Source organism: Pterocles gutturalis, unplaced genomic scaffold, assembly GCF_000699245.1.
Source record: "Pterocles gutturalis isolate BGI_N339 unplaced genomic scaffold, ASM69924v1 scaffold20656, whole genome shotgun sequence".
In the NCBI taxonomy this organism is placed as follows: Eukaryota; Metazoa; Chordata; class Aves; order Pterocliformes; family Pteroclidae; genus Pterocles; species Pterocles gutturalis.
Window position 1 is genome coordinate 14,248 of NW_010098411.1, and position 17,308 is coordinate 31,555.

At 39.9% G+C, this 17,308-nt stretch overlaps 1 protein-coding gene across 1 annotated transcript in view; it reads right to left on the minus strand.

Moving 5' to 3' along the window:
- Positions 1-17,308, minus strand: part of GTF2I (general transcription factor IIi) — a gene marked incomplete at its 5' end in the record, with an annotated part of 60,501 nt that overhangs the window by 7,852 nt on the left and 35,341 nt on the right. The window contains 15 exons of the mRNA XM_010072938.1: positions 1,727-1,755; positions 2,682-2,865; positions 3,654-3,737; positions 4,505-4,612; positions 5,516-5,565; positions 6,173-6,356; positions 7,199-7,264; positions 8,831-8,914; positions 9,399-9,470; positions 10,136-10,194; positions 10,670-10,853; positions 11,765-11,827; positions 12,784-12,851; positions 13,219-13,402; positions 14,112-14,183. Of these exons, the coding sequence (XP_010071240.1) occupies positions 1,727-1,755; positions 2,682-2,865; positions 3,654-3,737; positions 4,505-4,612; positions 5,516-5,565; positions 6,173-6,356; positions 7,199-7,264; positions 8,831-8,914; positions 9,399-9,470; positions 10,136-10,194; positions 10,670-10,853; positions 11,765-11,827; positions 12,784-12,851; positions 13,219-13,402; positions 14,112-14,183 (1,491 nt within the window). The remainder of the gene's footprint in view (positions 1-1,726; positions 1,756-2,681; positions 2,866-3,653; positions 3,738-4,504; positions 4,613-5,515; positions 5,566-6,172; positions 6,357-7,198; positions 7,265-8,830; positions 8,915-9,398; positions 9,471-10,135; positions 10,195-10,669; positions 10,854-11,764; positions 11,828-12,783; positions 12,852-13,218; positions 13,403-14,111; positions 14,184-17,308) is intronic.

The following is a 17,308-nucleotide window of genomic DNA, read 5'->3' on the forward strand; positions in this document are numbered from 1 at the left end:
TTCTGTGTATGAGACTGTAGAGACATATCACCAAGTCCTGGAAGAATCTAACGTGCACTTGCACAGGATATACCAAGTTTGGACCAGCTTTACTAAAGACAATTAAATATAAAACTGGATTTCAAAACGAAGTCATCACTCCTGGTTAATACTGTCATCAACGGTGAGCATGTGTTTTTTGGAGGAGAGTGGGAAGGTGCAGAACAGAGGGCAAAAGTATGTTTTATTTCCGTAATGATTTTTCTATTATCTGTGCCGATGGGTTATAGATGGAGAGGAGCTGGGAAAGACATGTCACTTTTTTAAGATAACCACAGACAGATTAAAGTAAGGACACTGACCATCAACAGCTGTTCTTCTCCCCTCCCACATAAACAGAGAAGCCAGTAGTCTCCTTTACACTGATATTACGTCTATCATGCAAGTGCCTTTTACTCTTTAAAATGTTTATCAAATGTTTTCTCTTAGTTTCCTAGCTTCTTTGAGTAACAGCTTGTTCAGTCAATTGCAAAAGGCTTTCCTGCGCTACACCAACTTGGGACGTGCATTTTTAAAAGGTCTGTGAACATTTAGAAACTATATTGGGTCAAAAGGAAGTTGCTCAACTACATTTACATTAGCTATTCATAGCATAAAGCTAAGTTCTCCATTCAGATTACGGTAGGTGATGTGTGTGCAGTCTAGACACACCCTAGCTGGGGTTACAGAGCTCTGCAGTGGGCTGAAATTCCATCAAGACCCCATTCTAGGTCTTTACGTGTTACACAGGCAACCCTAACTTGGCTGAACATCCATCTGGCACAGACAGACACGTACTTTGAGTTAAGCAGACATCGATAAATGGGAACTGAATTGGCTTTATATATTGCCCCTAATCCTTCTTTTCAGCTCACTCATCATCTGCAAAAATCAGACCAAGGAACACGTCAATGACACAGCTTGAAGGAAGCAACAGCCCTTTCTATTAATCTATTAATATGTAATAGCTATAAAAGTCACCATCACACACCATCTGTCAAAATAAAATGGCTCATCATAAGCAGGGCGTACCCAGGACATGACTACTAATACCATCTGTCAATGAGATGAGAACTCCATACCCTACCCCTTCTGCAAGGATGTGCGTCATGCTCTGCCTCATGCGGTGCTACTGGTTCTGCTGCTGGCGCTGCTTCTGCTTCAACTTTTTCCATCAGCTCTAGGATTAGACACGATGACTGTTTAACTTCACAATGAAAAAAAAAATTCCTGAATTTGCACATCCTGAAACTTGTCGCACGAACAGGTTGCTAACACTTGTGACTGAGCTGCAGTTCCATGTTTTTTATTACAGAATAAACATTCCCTACGTTGCTTGCAAGCACCAAAAATTTCCTTGCAAGCCTCTCATGTTCTTCAGAACAAGAATAATCATACCTACATAAGCAGTAGGCTCAGAGCCTTTCAGTGATTCACCTTCGTATCTATCAACACCTGAGCATTCTGATCATAATTAATGGACGTGGATACTGGACAAAACCCATGTTCAATGACCACTCTGCTCCTCCAGTGATGGAAGATGAACAGATACGAAGATGATCAGGTATCTGTGTTGTTCTTACTCAGAATATTAGCCAGCTTCAGTTCTAAACCTTGCTGACAGTTCCAAATCTCTTTGGAAATGTAGAAAATGAATCTCGGTAAGTTACAAGTATACATTTGCCATCAGTGACTCATAAATACTTACGATTGTTAATCACAAGTCCTGGAAACGGTCTGTAAAAGAAAAAAAAAAATTACTGATTCTAAAATAAACTGCATGGGGTCTCCCTCCCAAGGCAACCTCGCCTGGCCTTTTGTAACAGAGGTCATGCTAAAAAACGAACAGAAAGTCGAAAAAAGAAAAGGAACCATCATAGCAGCTTTTGGGCACCGTGGTTTGTTCGCTAGCATTTTGAAAAGTAACATACACAGAAAGACATAAATCCTTCCCTTGGTCACCACTACTTAACAAGGCAGACACCTCTTCTTCAGAGCTCAATTAAACAAAACGTTATCAAGCAAGAGTCCTCTCAGTTAGAACACTTCATGACAAAGGTTGAGAATTCAGGGCCCTTAGTAATTACTTTATTTTAGAAATTTTATTTAAGAAATTTCTCTCTCTAAAGATAATCTGAAGCCTCTGTGAAGCAGTCTATAATTTGAGAAGTTACATAAACTGGTGAATTTTTATTTTAAATTCATGAACTCCTTCTTAGCATGATTCCAAAGTTTCAGCTTCATCCATACCAGTTTACTTTGTATATGTGTGCATGTGTGTCTATATATATATGTCTATGGAAACATACACACACAAATAAAATTCACTTATATTGTAATTGGACAATACTGTATTTTTAAGTATTGTAAATAAACTCATTTTGTAGGGAAAAAAAGAGCTTACCTTAACTCAACACTCTTATCACAACTGAAATATTGAAAAATATTAATAGCAATACTACTACAAACATATTATTAACTGTTAAGAGCCAAGAAGCTCTGGACTTGTCTCAAAACTTGATCTTATCAATGGGAGAGCAAGGCCCACAACACTTCAGGATTTATATTTTTGATGCCCTGCAACTTCTCTTCTTTCACATCTCAATTTACTCAAGGTACAGGGCTGTCCTCAAAACATCTGCACAAAAGAATCAACGACATACCGGACGACAGTAAATTTGATAGACTCTGCTGATTCCAGAATCTTCCGCATGGAGCTGATTTCCAGGTAACTGGGAGCTTTAAAGGCTACACCAGGCGGCAACCCGTTGACCACCACGCAGCCGGGGTTGATGGTGATTTTTCTGTACGGGACTTTCACCGGGAAATTCATACCAGTGGCTTCACCTAAGCAAGAGAGGTCATCTTTATTTTCAAGTCTACGTATTTATGGTGACATTGCAGAAATGTCCTCAGACGACTAAGAAACTAAATGCAAACCCAAGCTTCCTATCAGATCTGAAACTACGGAAATCTTGAGAATTAAACCATTACAGCGTTAGAAATGGATGTTCTGGGTGACACTCATGAACGTTACTAGTTACAACTCCACCTCTGGCAGCTCACCATATGAAGAACCCCGATTCTGTTTTTACTAAAAAAGGTACAGAACAGGGTATCTAAGGAAAGAGCTACATGAAGGGAAACAAAGCATTTCCTACAGTGCACATGAAAAATGATTCAACACAGCACCAGCGAAGGAATGTCAGGTAAGAAACTCAAGTCATTATTGCTGTACAATGCAATTACGAAGCAAAAATAAATAAAATATGCACAGCAAGAAGGTGAAGTTGCATTTTAAAAATTACTCTAGTCCCAAGTACTAAGAGATCAGAACTATGCAGCGCTAAGAAGAATCATGGTTTGCCACCAAAATAAATATTTCATCCGTGTTTACACAGAATGAAACAGGAAGCGGGGGATCATACAGCAATCCATACGCTTGGGATTTTTTGTTTAGAACACCAAACCTACAGCACTCATAAAAGATTCTTTTTGAAGTCAAAACACAATATTCATACACAATTCTCAACTTTTTTCATTTTAATGATCATATGTATCATTCAGTAGCTTTAATATGAACAACAGTAATTGCATTCACACCTATATAAAAATGGGGAGTAAGAGGCAATTACCAAATTTCCGGCTAAAAAGATTGTTTACTTGCTCTCTCAGTTGTCTGGCCTTTTCTACTTTCGACAGTCGCTCATTTTCATCATCTGGAAGAAATTATTAGCATAGCATCAGAATTGAGCAGATTTTTTTCCCCCTGAAGCTTGTTTTTCATCGCGTGTTTACTCAAAGCAGGTATATCCGAGTGCTCCGAAACGGGTGCTCTGTTCCAAGTTTTAGCAGTAACACAAAATTGCAAAAATATGCAAAAATAGATGGTGGTTAAGAAACCTATGAGAAGCTTTGAAGTATTTACATAACCAACATCAGATTTATTCTCTTAGAGGTAATTTTGCAAACTTAATCTAAGCCCACAAATTGCATTTTGTTTTCTTACCGTACATCTAACGGTGGGGAAAGGTAAAAGCAAAGTGACATTCACTAGATAGCCGTGGCATGCAGTGTTCCTCACGGTTTCTAATGACTGTAATATATGCCTGAGAAAGCAGCAGTTTTAAGACACAGGAGCTCAGCCTGCATGACTATTCAATTCAGTCTGAGTCCTGACCTCTTGAAGTTGTGAAGATAGATGTAAATCAGTATTTATTACATGAGAAAAAAGGGAAAAATATGGAGAGTTGTTAACTAGGGGCTGGACAAAGAATATTTTAGATATGTCATTGAATAGATATTCATAGAAGTTAGAAAATATTTAACATCTCAAAAAAACCAGGATGCTAAGTTATGCTCTTTGTAGGCTGTACTTGTGTTTCCGTGAACCCGCCTGACTGGAGGAAAAAATCTTCAGACAAAAAAAATGTCTGGAATATAAGCACAAAACCTACGACGTGAAACCACCAGACAGTATACACACCTTGTACAGTTACTTGGATGATGTTAAGATCTTCAATACCTGCAGCCGTGTTCACCACTGTGTTTGTTGTGCTTGCTGTCTTGGCTATGTTAGGTGAATTATTTTTTACTAAAAGCAAGAGAATTATTTTAAAGAACAGATATAAAGAGTCCAAAACCTTGTATGTCATATACAAAGAAAATATAGCAAAATAACAGATATTTGCAAATCTTTGGGTCTGTCAAAGCAGACCCAGTCCCATTTTCAAAGTGGGTTCAGCTTCCAATGAGAAATACTTATTGAAGGTACGCACTACTCTCTTTCCAACCTAAGAGGAGAAAGGGCCAGGTTAAAGATGTTAGTCTTTTCAGAAAACCAGCTAGGATTAGATTATTACAAAAAGGAAAAAAAAAAAACCTATGTGCAAAACATGTATTTTGGTATTTTTATTAACAGAAAAAAAATCATAGCATGTGCAGTTAGTTCAGTAACACCTGCTGATCCATGTGTTCATAGAAGAAATCCCTTACAGTTATATTTGTGAGCCCCACTGCCCAGTGGCACAGACTACCATAGTTCAACTAACTCAAGGAGTTTTACCAACCCATAGTAACAGATAACAATATGACTCAAAATATTTAATCCATGACCTGCCTGACACCATTTTCCACTATCTGCACTCCTACCTGTTCTCATAGCTACGTATCAGGAACAAATAATGTACTTCTAGATCTGAATTACTTCTGTGAGTCACACATTCCTTATTACATTTTGATAAAAGGTAATAAAGAATATATTAGAGGCCTGGTAATTGTGAAAAACTTAAAAATTTTTAACACTCCCTTGCTGAACTGATATCTAAACTCTAACTGGTAAGTACTTTTCATATCTTAAAAACAAACCAGCAAACCAACCAACCACAACGTAGAATGAATCTTTCAGGAATTCGTTAACACCACGCAACAGTCCTGATTTGTATTTAATCCTTGAAAGAGATCGTTACCGAGAACGTTAAACAGCTGCAAAACTCACTTTGGGGGCTTCTAGAACTTTCCTTAAGAGCTGCCTCAAACATCTCAGGCCTGCAAACAGATCGAACATTTCATGTAAAATTATGAAATTACATTCATCAACAGTAAAGAAAATGCAATTTTCTAATATTAATGTATTAAAGACAGGAGCTAATTGATATAATAAATTCTATATTCCTCTCAGCCAAATAGACAGGCAAGAATGCAACGGCTGAGAGGCTCCACAACTTCTCTTGCCATTGTTTCTGCACTGACACATGGATATCTAAACCTATTCTAGACAAGAAAAATAAATTCTTACAGCCCCCAACATATGAATCTCCAGTTCTCAGCTCTTACTACATTGCCAGCAAGTTTTAGGTGTAATCCATAACTGCTCGATGCCGTAGGAACTAGACCAGTGATGTGGTAACTGAAACAGGCTGAGAAATCTGGACTTGCTCTTCCAGAAGAGGCTGTGAGTGTCTTCCAGAACAAAAAGAGATGACTGTATCTTGCTCTACCTCTACAAGAGCTTTCTGACCATTTCCTCATTCATCAAAAATACTCCAGTGTATATTTTATAGAGTAATTTAGCAACTCGGCGACACAACTTCATTTTTTGGTCTACATTTCAATTCTCATAGAAGAGATTATCAAAAATATATGGGAGTCTTACTTTTTAATAATGAATTTTATCCTAGATTTATTTCTCAGGATCTTCTCTAGTCTTGGAATTCCAAAAGTAGAAGGTCGGCGGAACGGCACTCCTTCGGGCAGGCCTTCCACATAAAAAATCTCCGGGAAGGATTCAAACAACGCAAACGGCACCTTCACTGGTTCACTCAGCCCCAGCGCTTCCCCTGGAATGCAAGAGAGCAAATAAGCTGCCAGCTAGATAATTGATGTGTATACAAAGGAAACCCTCAGGTATAAATGGTATATAATAGTTGGCACACACATGCTAGATGAGGTGGAACCAGCAGGCTTTGCCTTTTTTGCTGAAGCTATGAGTAGGCACGAAGAAAATTAACAAAGTCTCAAACATAACTCATTCTGTTGCAGTAAATCTGATTATAATTTGCAGCTGAAAATTCAAAATGTGCAGCCAGGTCATGCCACTGGCTTGGCCTGCATACAAGACTATCCCATTTGTACTCCAGTTTATTACAGGCAACGTGTTCTGTCTCTGCTAGAGAACAGCACCAAGGGCAGGCAAAATTAGTGTTCTTGTTCCAAAAACCGCACTCACAAGAGTAATGAAAAGTCATTATTTCCAAAAGTCATCAGCTTCCAAGCAGCCTGCCCGAGAAAAAGCATTGGGATGCAATGGAGCACATCTCTCCAGATACCATCCATAACGTATGGAGTGGTGCAGAGGCTGAAGTCATACAAAGTCCCATTCATACACAGAGCAAAGAAAACTTAGAAGATGTGCCAGGATGTGGAGTCACTATGTCTCTGGGTCATTAAAGTAGTAATAATCCAACCACAACTTCTCCATTTCCAAACCCCAATAAAATAACTGGTGGAAATGTGACACAGAATTGCAAGCAACCTACATGAGAATGAACTCAAATGAGAGCTTGTCTACAGGACACAAGGATTGCAGGACTTTTGGAATAAACACGTGAACATTATCTATCACATGTCCAGCTGCGTGTTCATAAGAGACATCTCCGTAAAAAAGAATCAATAAACTTACCACATTTTTCATTAAAAAGCTTTTCGACTTTCTGCTTTAAGTCAGTAATTTTGGCATTCCACGCCTCTGCCAGGAGGAGAAATTGGAAGAATTAAATCAACACACACACAATGAATCTGTCCTTTAAGAATACTTTAATACATGTTTAATAAATTATTATGCTTGATAACCAACTATTCTGTGAACGGCACTGAAATGTTCTGCTGCAATCTAAACCTATACCCACATGAATCCTCATTTTCTTAAAGCTTTGAAAGATCCTGCTACTAGATAAAGCTAGAGTGATTAAAACTGAAATTAATTCAAAAGTGATCCAAATTTACAATACCAGGCAACATAAAATTTACTAATGCAAACCAGCACCCAAAATAGCAGCAGAAAGTTCTTCATATGTTCAGTGACACAGCCCTGAGACACACGCCTCTCTCTGAGAACTATAAGCTCTGTCATAATTTCAGCTTCAGTGGGTAAGCTTAAATGCCCACCTAGCTAGGCTTCCTGTTTCTGACAGTGATCAGCAGCAGGTGCTAAACTGGTTTATCTGTGGTCCAGTAAGTGGTTTGTAACTGGTCTACAGAACTAAAAACTCAGAGTCCAGGTCTAACAATAACAAGCGAGTCCAAAAAAAGCTGCACACAACTGTGAATATAAATACTGCCCATGCCAAAAGGAGCAGTCATACCAAATCTGTATCTTGTATTCATTCTCAACTGGCTCAGGAGGCGTAAAGAATTCATTTTTTTCACATTTTATGACCATATGGTTAAAAAGAAAGCATGGGGATAAATATGATAAAGCAAATAATAACAAATTCCCACATAAATATGAGCAAATAAACTCAGAATGTAAGGATGCTGAAAAAAAGGTTTCGTGAGACTTGGAAACCACCTAACGTTAGTCTGAATACAGTCATTCATTTCATTTGACTAGAAGGAATTTATCTGGGTTGCAAATTGATCCCACTTTCAACACAAAGATTTCTGTGCTAGAGCACTTGCACAGATAGGTCATGGTTAAAAAACTCCAGCCCAATGCTCACGAACACAACTACATGGCTTCCTGTCCTGTCTGGCTTCTCCTTGATTTTCCAGAACTGGAGAGGTTGGTAGTGGCAATCTTGCAAAACCAGCTCCGACAGATCACAGCTTACTAATGTTAGTTCCAATCCTTCCTAGTTCCTAGGTACCACTCAGGTATCCCTGCACAGTGATGCTCAATATTTGAAGTTTGTGGAGCGCTTACTAAGCTTATGCACAATATCAGATCCCAGGTGGGTTTATGCGCTCTGGTGGTACCACGTACCAGACAAGTCCTTCAAGGGACTGCAGCATTATATAGATATATAGATATATATAAAACAGAGCAGAAGTCTAAAGGAACCGATTATGAACACAAATTAGATCTAATGGACCTGTGCTGCATTTGTACAGCATTCTCCATACATCAGCCAGGAGTTCTCCAGGGCAATTATTCCACACAGTGAAGAACTGAATGTACATGAAAACAAGAACTTTAGTCATTCACTAACTGCAGAACACATCATGAATCCAAAATAGCTCTAATGTGTAATCACCAGAATTTTCAATACCAACATTAATAGAATGCATGTGTGCTAATTCCCGTATGACTCACCAAAGGAAAACTCTTTTCCTCGTGGCTTGAAAGTAACATTGGACCCATTGGTTTGAACATCTGTTGTTTGTGGTTTATTAGGACCTGTAAAAAGATATGACATTTATATATACAGAGAGCAGACTCAAGCCATCATACGGAAAAGAACAATGCATCAAACTTGATTACTAGAGAAAACTTAACTTCTGAATCAAGAGTAGAATAAAAAACCCCTTAAGATGTTCTTCTAGGGTTGTATTTAAGCATTTGATACTACTGATCACATCTGTCTTCTCTCTGCTCAAGACTACATCAGTTCCCACATCTCTGCTTGGAATAAAAGGCCCAAGCAAGCTGTCAAACTCCAACATTCTACATAACCATCATCTGCACAGAATCCAATATTATTCAGAAACAAAAAATAAAACCGATTTATATTAAAGTGCACCTGGAGCCCTGAAATGAAACAGTTTGCTACATGAAGTGCATGTATAAATTCATTATAGGCTACGAAAACTTAGAAGAAAATATTAGAATAGAATAGAATAGAAGAACTTTAGAAGAATATTTAATGAGATTTCTTCCATACCTTCTTCAACCTCCGGGACCTTTGAATTGCCTCCAGGACTTCCTGACCCTTGTGAACTCTTTGAACTCGCTGCTGCAAGTCAATACAATACAAGCTGTAAGGCACAAACCCTCTATAACGTATATCCTGCACAGCTCATGAAAAAACAGCTGGATTCAGAAAACTCCAACAGACTGACGGATCACCTGGGTCTGTGCTAAGTACAGTCTGCATTGTAAAATCTGAACAATACAGTGATGCTCACAGCCTTAAAAAGTAGGTTTGGCACTCTTGAAAAAGGCAGGTGTCACACCTAAACCTTCCCTCCACTAATTCAAAACAGAAGGCTTTGTTTTCCCTAAGTGTGAGGGACACCTTTGGTACCTTTTATTATCTAAATAACAGAATTGTTTACTTCTGATTTCTTTACAGACAACTTAAAAGACTTTCTTTTTTATTCTTTTCTTACAAGATTTCATTGTTTACTTCAACTCACAGCTATAAGTTAAATATGGTTTAGGCTATTAACAGCAAAACTAAAGTTGTTGAGATAGGGTAAATTCAATTTAAAAAAAAAGCAGATAAATTTATATTTTTGAGTAACTTTTTCAAATAATAGCAGATTTAGAGGCTACTATGCTAGATCATGCCTTTTGTTTGCAACACCTTTATTTCCCAACCACAAAGATCTCCCTCTGCTATGGAAACAGAGCAAGTATTTATGACTTGATGGCAGCAAATAATAGTTAATTGTTTACCTGTAGTGTTTATTTTACTAGCCAGCCCTGGAGGCAAATAGGAAGTGACAAGCTCGGGCCTGAAAGTTGAACAGAACACAATCCAATCAGTTGCACTTGCAAGAAAAATAATACAGCAAAACGTTACAACTTTCTTGGAATTCAGCTGCATTCCAATCAGCTTTCTACAATAAAAATCTGCTAGAAACACTCCACCTACTATAGCCACAGAAAGTTAGAAAACATAAAGCTACATTTTCTACTCTGTCATTTTCTTCTGGGTTAATTTCAAGATAAAAAGAAAAGAAAAAGGAAAAAAGCTTCCAGGTACAAGGCCATTTCCCTCCCAGATCCTTGATGCATAAAACATGCTATTTATACACCTATATAATTTTAATAAGGAAGGTATATCCTTTTATGAGATAAAACATATGTGCAAAATGTTCTGTTTCACTGACACAGAATTTAGGTAGCATTTAAAGCCTAAAGTTGCTGGGAAGAAAAAATCACACAGCTTCAAAATCAGGAGTAAAAATACCTGAATTACAAACGTACTTTTTAACAACGAATCTGATTCTGCTGCTCCCACGGACAATTCTTTCAAGGCGTGGAATTCCGAACCACGTGGGACTCCGGAAGGGGATTCCTTCTGGCAAGCCTTCGACATACAAGTAGTCAGGGTTTGATTCAAACACAGGATAGGGAACACTCACTGCCTCTGAAAGCCCCAGAGCTTCAGCTGAAAAGGAAGATTTAATAACAGTTTACCCACTCAAATGGGCGGTGTTTTATCTCAAGTACTTTTAAGAAGCTTGGCAGCTCTGCTACTTAGATAATAAAAAAACCCAAGAGAAATATTTAAATAGATTTCCTATTATTTTATGTAGAATAATTTCAAACGGTGACTTTGTCCATCTTGTTACAGATAACATCTACGCTTGCAGTGCCTAATGTTTTCTTCTGAGAACTTTCTTCATCCAAAAGCTTTTTGAGCAGATATCATCATCTTTGTCAAGCAAACGGAAAAACTATGGCCTAGGATGTTGTTATAAAGCCATTCATGCCAGTCAGAGGGAGGGTCAGTGTGGGAAAATTAGGGAAGACGGGCAAGGAGGCAGGAGACTTACAGCTGAGGTGCTGAAAAACACATCTGTCATGCTAATTGTTTCCTCAGCCTTGTGTACTTGACAAGAACCTCTGTGCTCAGATAACACAGGCCTGCGTCTGCCCTGCTGCGGGAAAGATCAAAGCACTGGGCAAGGAGGCAGGAGGAACGCAAACACGCCTCAAGAGACTTACAGCTGGGGTGCTGAAAAACACATCTGTCATGCTAACTGTTTCCTCAGCCTTGTGTACTTGACAAGCAGAACCTCTGTGCTCAGATAACACAGGCCTGCGTCTGCCCTGCTGCGGGAAAGATCAAAGCACAGTGGAAAACTACGCCTGCAAGGAATCCTTGAAATGCAGGGGAAAGCAGCTCGAGCTATCTCTTCTTCCGCTCTCTATCAAGGAGCGAGCTCCGCCGGTGCCTGCCCTCCGGCGCACGCACCCTGCGAGTGCCGCCGCAGAGATCTCTCGGCTTACTCTTTTTACAGGTGAGTTTTAAAACACAGCGTCACTACAAATTGGTTCATTTAACACATAACTTACCAAACTTCATATTAAATATCTCTTCTACTTGCTTCCTGAGCTTTGTGATCCTGACGTTCCAATCTTCTCGGACTGAAAACCAGAAATGGATATAAACGTCAGAGTACAACCCAGTTCTAGATAAAGACGTTTATTCGAACACATTTCTTTCAACACAAGAACTTGCAAACTATCAACACAATTGCATCTGAGCAGAAAAGGACATACGAGTAATGACTATTAATGGCAGCTTAAATGACACATGTAATTCCCTCTACGTAATGGAAAAATCTTTTAAATGTAGTTACAAATTTCAAACACTGGCCCAAGCGGGAGAACTCATTCTTCAGAGCCTTTAGGTGAAGGAAGGAATTATTCTAGTGGTTCTTATAAAGTTGTAATTAATTAATCATAGTGCATAAGAACAACACACTTTAGAACAGAAGATTCAGATTTAAAGAATACTTTGCTAAACATTTTGATTAGCATGAAAAAATAACCTTCAGTCCTGTTCTCTACTGTAAATAAAAGTCAGTTACAGGAGTGCCAGCCAGAGCAGACAATCTGTAGCTTAGGTAGAGAAGAAAGCAAAGGACACTAGCAGCAATAAAAAGCACAAGAAAGGATCGATACAGTCCAACACAGATCATTCAGGAATAAAAAATGATCTGATTCCTTTCCTGCATCAAAGGCACTTTATGTTTTCAAGAAGGCATTACAATTCCTTACCAACAGCAGCCTGAAGAAAGCCCAACAAAGCAGGCTGGGAAATGCTAAGGGGCTCCAGAGCTTTGTCTCGGGCCAGGAGAGTAACTCCAGCTCTCCGGGCTGTGAAGGTGATCCATTCTGTTATTCAAAGGCAGCTGGATTGCGCTACGATCCAGAACGCCACTCATGTTCATAACCAATTTATTCTTTTCAAACCTCACGAAGAGCACGTCAGCACACTCCTTACAGAAGGGTTACTTCTTGAAAAATGTTGCGTTGATCCAAATTTCCATCCACCCCCAACCCTGTCCATTCCCACTTGGAGACTGTACCTGTCTTAGCCGGGGTGTTCGACCTGGGCTCAGTAACTTCGGCTGAAGGGGTAGTTAGCAGCTCTGGTCTGCAACCAGAAAACAAATAATCTGCCCGTTCTTGACATAAATTAAATACTACTACTTATTAAGACAGGAATTGAAAAGTTTGGATTTTGATATTACATATTTCACGCTTGTGAAAATGCTACAAAGATATTGTGGAAGACTGGTCTGGATTGCATACACCCAGTTCACGCTGCAGAATATTTCATCTGCTTATTGGGTAATTAAGACACTCAATGTTTCATTACTGAAAGAAACCAAGTGCTTGATAACACCAAGGGTGTTTGTTTGGTCTGTTTCTTTAAAAAAAAAACAAACAAAAAAAACCCAAAAAACCACCAAAAACCAACAAACACCAAAACATGTTCAGGCATTAAAACAAACACTTACCTTTTGATCACAAATTTTATTCTGTTGCCTGCTGTAATTATTTTTTCAAGGCGAGGGATTCCGTACCAGGACGGACTCCTAAAGGGGATGTTATCTGGCAGCCCTTCAACACAGAGTTCAGTAGGATGGGCCTCAAATTTCTGGTATGGAATGGCTTTGGGCTCAGTGCTCCCCAAGGCCTCGGCTGTCAGAACAAAATACACCCAGTAACTGGACAGTTTGGCCATCAACCTTTATTAAAAGCTAGCTAAGCGACCAAATGGTCACACAGTTGCAATCATGATCTTAGAACCTGGGACAATGCAGGATATCTAAACCCAACAAGAGTCCAAGTCTCAGCACATCAGGAAGATAAAAATTTACCATATTATGTCATGTTGATAGAGGCAGTCACAATGCTAGACTGAAAGAGCACTGGGCTCCTCACTGGGGCACAACACAGTGGTTTCAACCCACGTTTTTAATCTATTACAGAGCATCATGCAACATTTTATTCTAACTCTTATGAAGCTGACTTTTTTTTATATTGGAGAGAACATAAAAATTGACCCAGAAATGTTCTAATACTAATTGTAATGGTACTGCAACGGATATAAATAAGTAAATGGTTGTTTTATTCACCATCAAAGGAAAAAAAAATCCAAATAGGAAGGCATTGAGGCAATTAGACAAGCTGTACATATAAGACTTATACATTTTTTTAAACTATGAATTTACCTTGTTATATAAGTAGCACAGTAATACATTATTTTTCACTCAACTGTCAGGATTTTAAATATTCGAAAAAATTGATCAAAGGTCTCATTCATGTAGACGTTCAAAGGAAATAATGAAAGCAACCTTCAAGAAATACAAAGCCATAAAAGAAAAGAAAATAATAACACTGTACGCACCAAACTTTTTACAGAAGAGTTCATCTACCATCTTTCTCAGTTTGGTGATTCTGGCACACACCCTGTATTTAAGAGTGACACAGAACAAAGACAACATTCCCTAATTATTTTTGTTATTATTTTCAGTCGTTTGGTTTATAGCATGCATAACCATCCCGCATCTTCAGGTAACCCAGAAAATACTACAGATAAGAGGTATGGATTCAAATTGTAATTAGGAAAGCTAATTATAAAAAATGACAGAATACTAAAACTGTACAAAAATCCATTGAAGAAGAGACATCTCGCTTGCTACAAAACAGAGTAGATGGGCGTGAAGAACTGCAATGCTTTCACCATCCACCTCCAATCTGTAGATACCATTTGGAGATGGGATAAGTTTTTTTGCCAGTCTCATTTTCTAAAAAAAAATTATCTTGATATTCAGTGCAACCTTTGGTATGCTTATGGGATGAAAACTTGCTTTCCAGGAATTTTCACTAAGCACTGACAGCCCAAAGCAAGCTTTGGGTGCACACAGCCGTTTGCTCCTTGCTGTATATTCCTGTTGAACTTCCAGCACCCATTTCTCCCACTGTTCGTAGACACTCCTTTTTAAATGGGGATGAATAACCGCACCAAACGACTCTAGGGATTTTGTCATTCTTCTTGAGATGGCCAGCGGCTTAGTTCCAACTCTCCAAAATGTTTCCTTGACACTACCCGAGTTAAGTCATAGTTTAGACACAGAACCCAAGACATGCCAGCCATGCAGCTCAGCATATCCAGGTCAATAAAGCTAGATTACACAGTTTTCCCATCATTTTATCACTCAAGCATCTTTGCTGATACACACACAACTCTGGAGTTCACGAGACAGTCTGGCACCTGAAGACAGTCATGAGTTTGAGTTTGTTCCTCCAGCAGAACAACAGAGCACAGTGATGATGTTAGTGCTGTCATATTGGGTGGCAGGAACAGTAACAGCTTTTGTTTCTGTTTTTTCACGTGTGCTCATCATTTGTGACCGGCAGCCCCTGCTCCCAACCCCTGGTGACGTGGTTAGCATAACTGACGCCATTTTGCAAGCGGCCATTCTTGGTGACCAAGCTGGTCACATATTCCTTCCCTTTCCCTTTCTTATCTGGCCCAGAAGGTCCTGTGAACCAAGCAGACAAAACAAACAGATTTCTTCTTCCAGTCCCTACCGGCCTCGAGGTTCCTGGGCGCCAGGCCAACTACTCCCTTCCTCAGCAGCTTCGAAGGCCCTGGGTGCCCGGCCAGCCCGTGGTGGTGATGTCCCCAGCATGGAACAGGGCAGTGTAACAGCACACGGAGCACTGTCCATAAAACCAAGCGGTTCCAGGTCCTAAGGGGGAACTTGGACCACAGCTGCTGCTGGACAGTGAGACCTGTGACCCCTGTGGCCAGGGACAGCCCCACCATCCTCTGCTTCCTCCAAGGACTGAGTGACTTGTTGTCTTTTATATCATTTTTGAGGCTGATGATGATTGTTGATATCAATACACCAAGCCGTGTATTAAGATCTGACTCGATGTGCAGAGGGCCCAGGTGATCAGGAGCTGCAGGTGAAGCTGTATTACAAATCCTGTATTACTCTAACAAATTGTGCTCCACTGATTCTGTTTGTAGAACTCCTGTGCCACTCTAATCATAAATTCTGTGCTATACTAACCACAATATCCTGTTAAGAAAACAAAACTTTAGCTGTAACTACGATTTAGTGCCGTCATCATGCTGTCAAGGGTCCCTACAAGAACCCATCTGTAGGTTGGTGTCAACCCAAGGTGACAGCAATCCAAGCACATACTGTACAAATCACTTCCTTCTTCTAAATACGACTTTGTGACCAACAAATAAAAGCTCATCAATCTTCAACAAGTGACCAGACAGGTGCCACGCTGTGGGTTTGGTCAGCATGCACAAGCAACAGCTCCTGCTCCATGGCTGCACCGCACCAGCCTGGGCCACCTCCACGGGCACTGCTCATGCGTCTCCAGCCATCTCCTGAGTCACATCGTCACCACCCGCCGGGTTTGTCTTTGAGCCGCTATCGGCCTTCTCAGGGCTTTGGGGCTGAGGCCATCTCATAAAACCTTCTTGATCAGCCCATTTCCCACAGGAACGCAAATGCAAAGCGCCTTTCTTCTGCCAGGCAAAATACAACCTCCGTACCCATCCCACTCCTCTCCTGCTGGGACACAAGCTCGCAGGGGCTATGGAGAGAGGGATGCTGGGCACGGAGCCGCAGGGAGCTGGGAGCAGGGGCTGGAGTGGCACAGCTCTCTCCTGAGATGGTGGCAGGCACGCGGAGCAGCAGAGGAGATGATGAGCTACTGGGAGAGGGGGAGTCCAAACTGGGAGAGCAGAAAACGGAGGGAAAGGAGGCTCAGGGAGCTGCTGTCTTATGAGCTGTGTTCCCTGAGACGTTATCAACAGCTTTCACAGGCGTTCTCTTCCCTCAGAAATAACACAGAGGTCACACACGAATATACCATCATTACGAATTAGCGAAACAAGCAACATAAAACATAACGCTGTGCCATAAAAATGGGTTACCGCTAGTTTTCTTAGCTACGGGGGTTTTACGGGTTATGTAAGGTACCTGCTTTGTCTTCATAATCAGTGTAACCATATTAAATACAACAAAAACAACAGAGAGAAGGGCTAATTTAAAAACCCACATAAGAGTACAGTTACGTTTAAGACCCAGTCATTAGCCTACCTACTCTTTTTGTAGTCAGATTTGGTGCTCGAAGGAACAAGAGGTTATTAAGACTCAAGACACTATCTCAACTTATACTGCAGGAAAAGTTTAATTCCTACACGTGTGAAAGTGACATTCTTATCACATAATTTCTTTGCTTAATTTAGATCCTTAATGTTCACTTTAAGTACAGTCTTTAATATACTTTTTACAACAGAAGACTGTGAGTATATAATACAACTTCATGGTGCTGCAGCAGTGCAGGACACTACCATTTATGCTTGTGTCTGTCTGAACTAAGAATTTCTCTGCTATTACCAAAAATTCCCAACCAGGCTGAGGCTGCCAGTTAGCATTTTGGGGTTGGGAGCAATTTGCTACAATTCATTCAGGCATAGAAGCTTTCAACACTTGGCTTAATTGGACAATTAACAAAAACACCCTGAAGCCCAAGAGACAGTAGAATACAACAAGTCCAGGAAAGTAATTT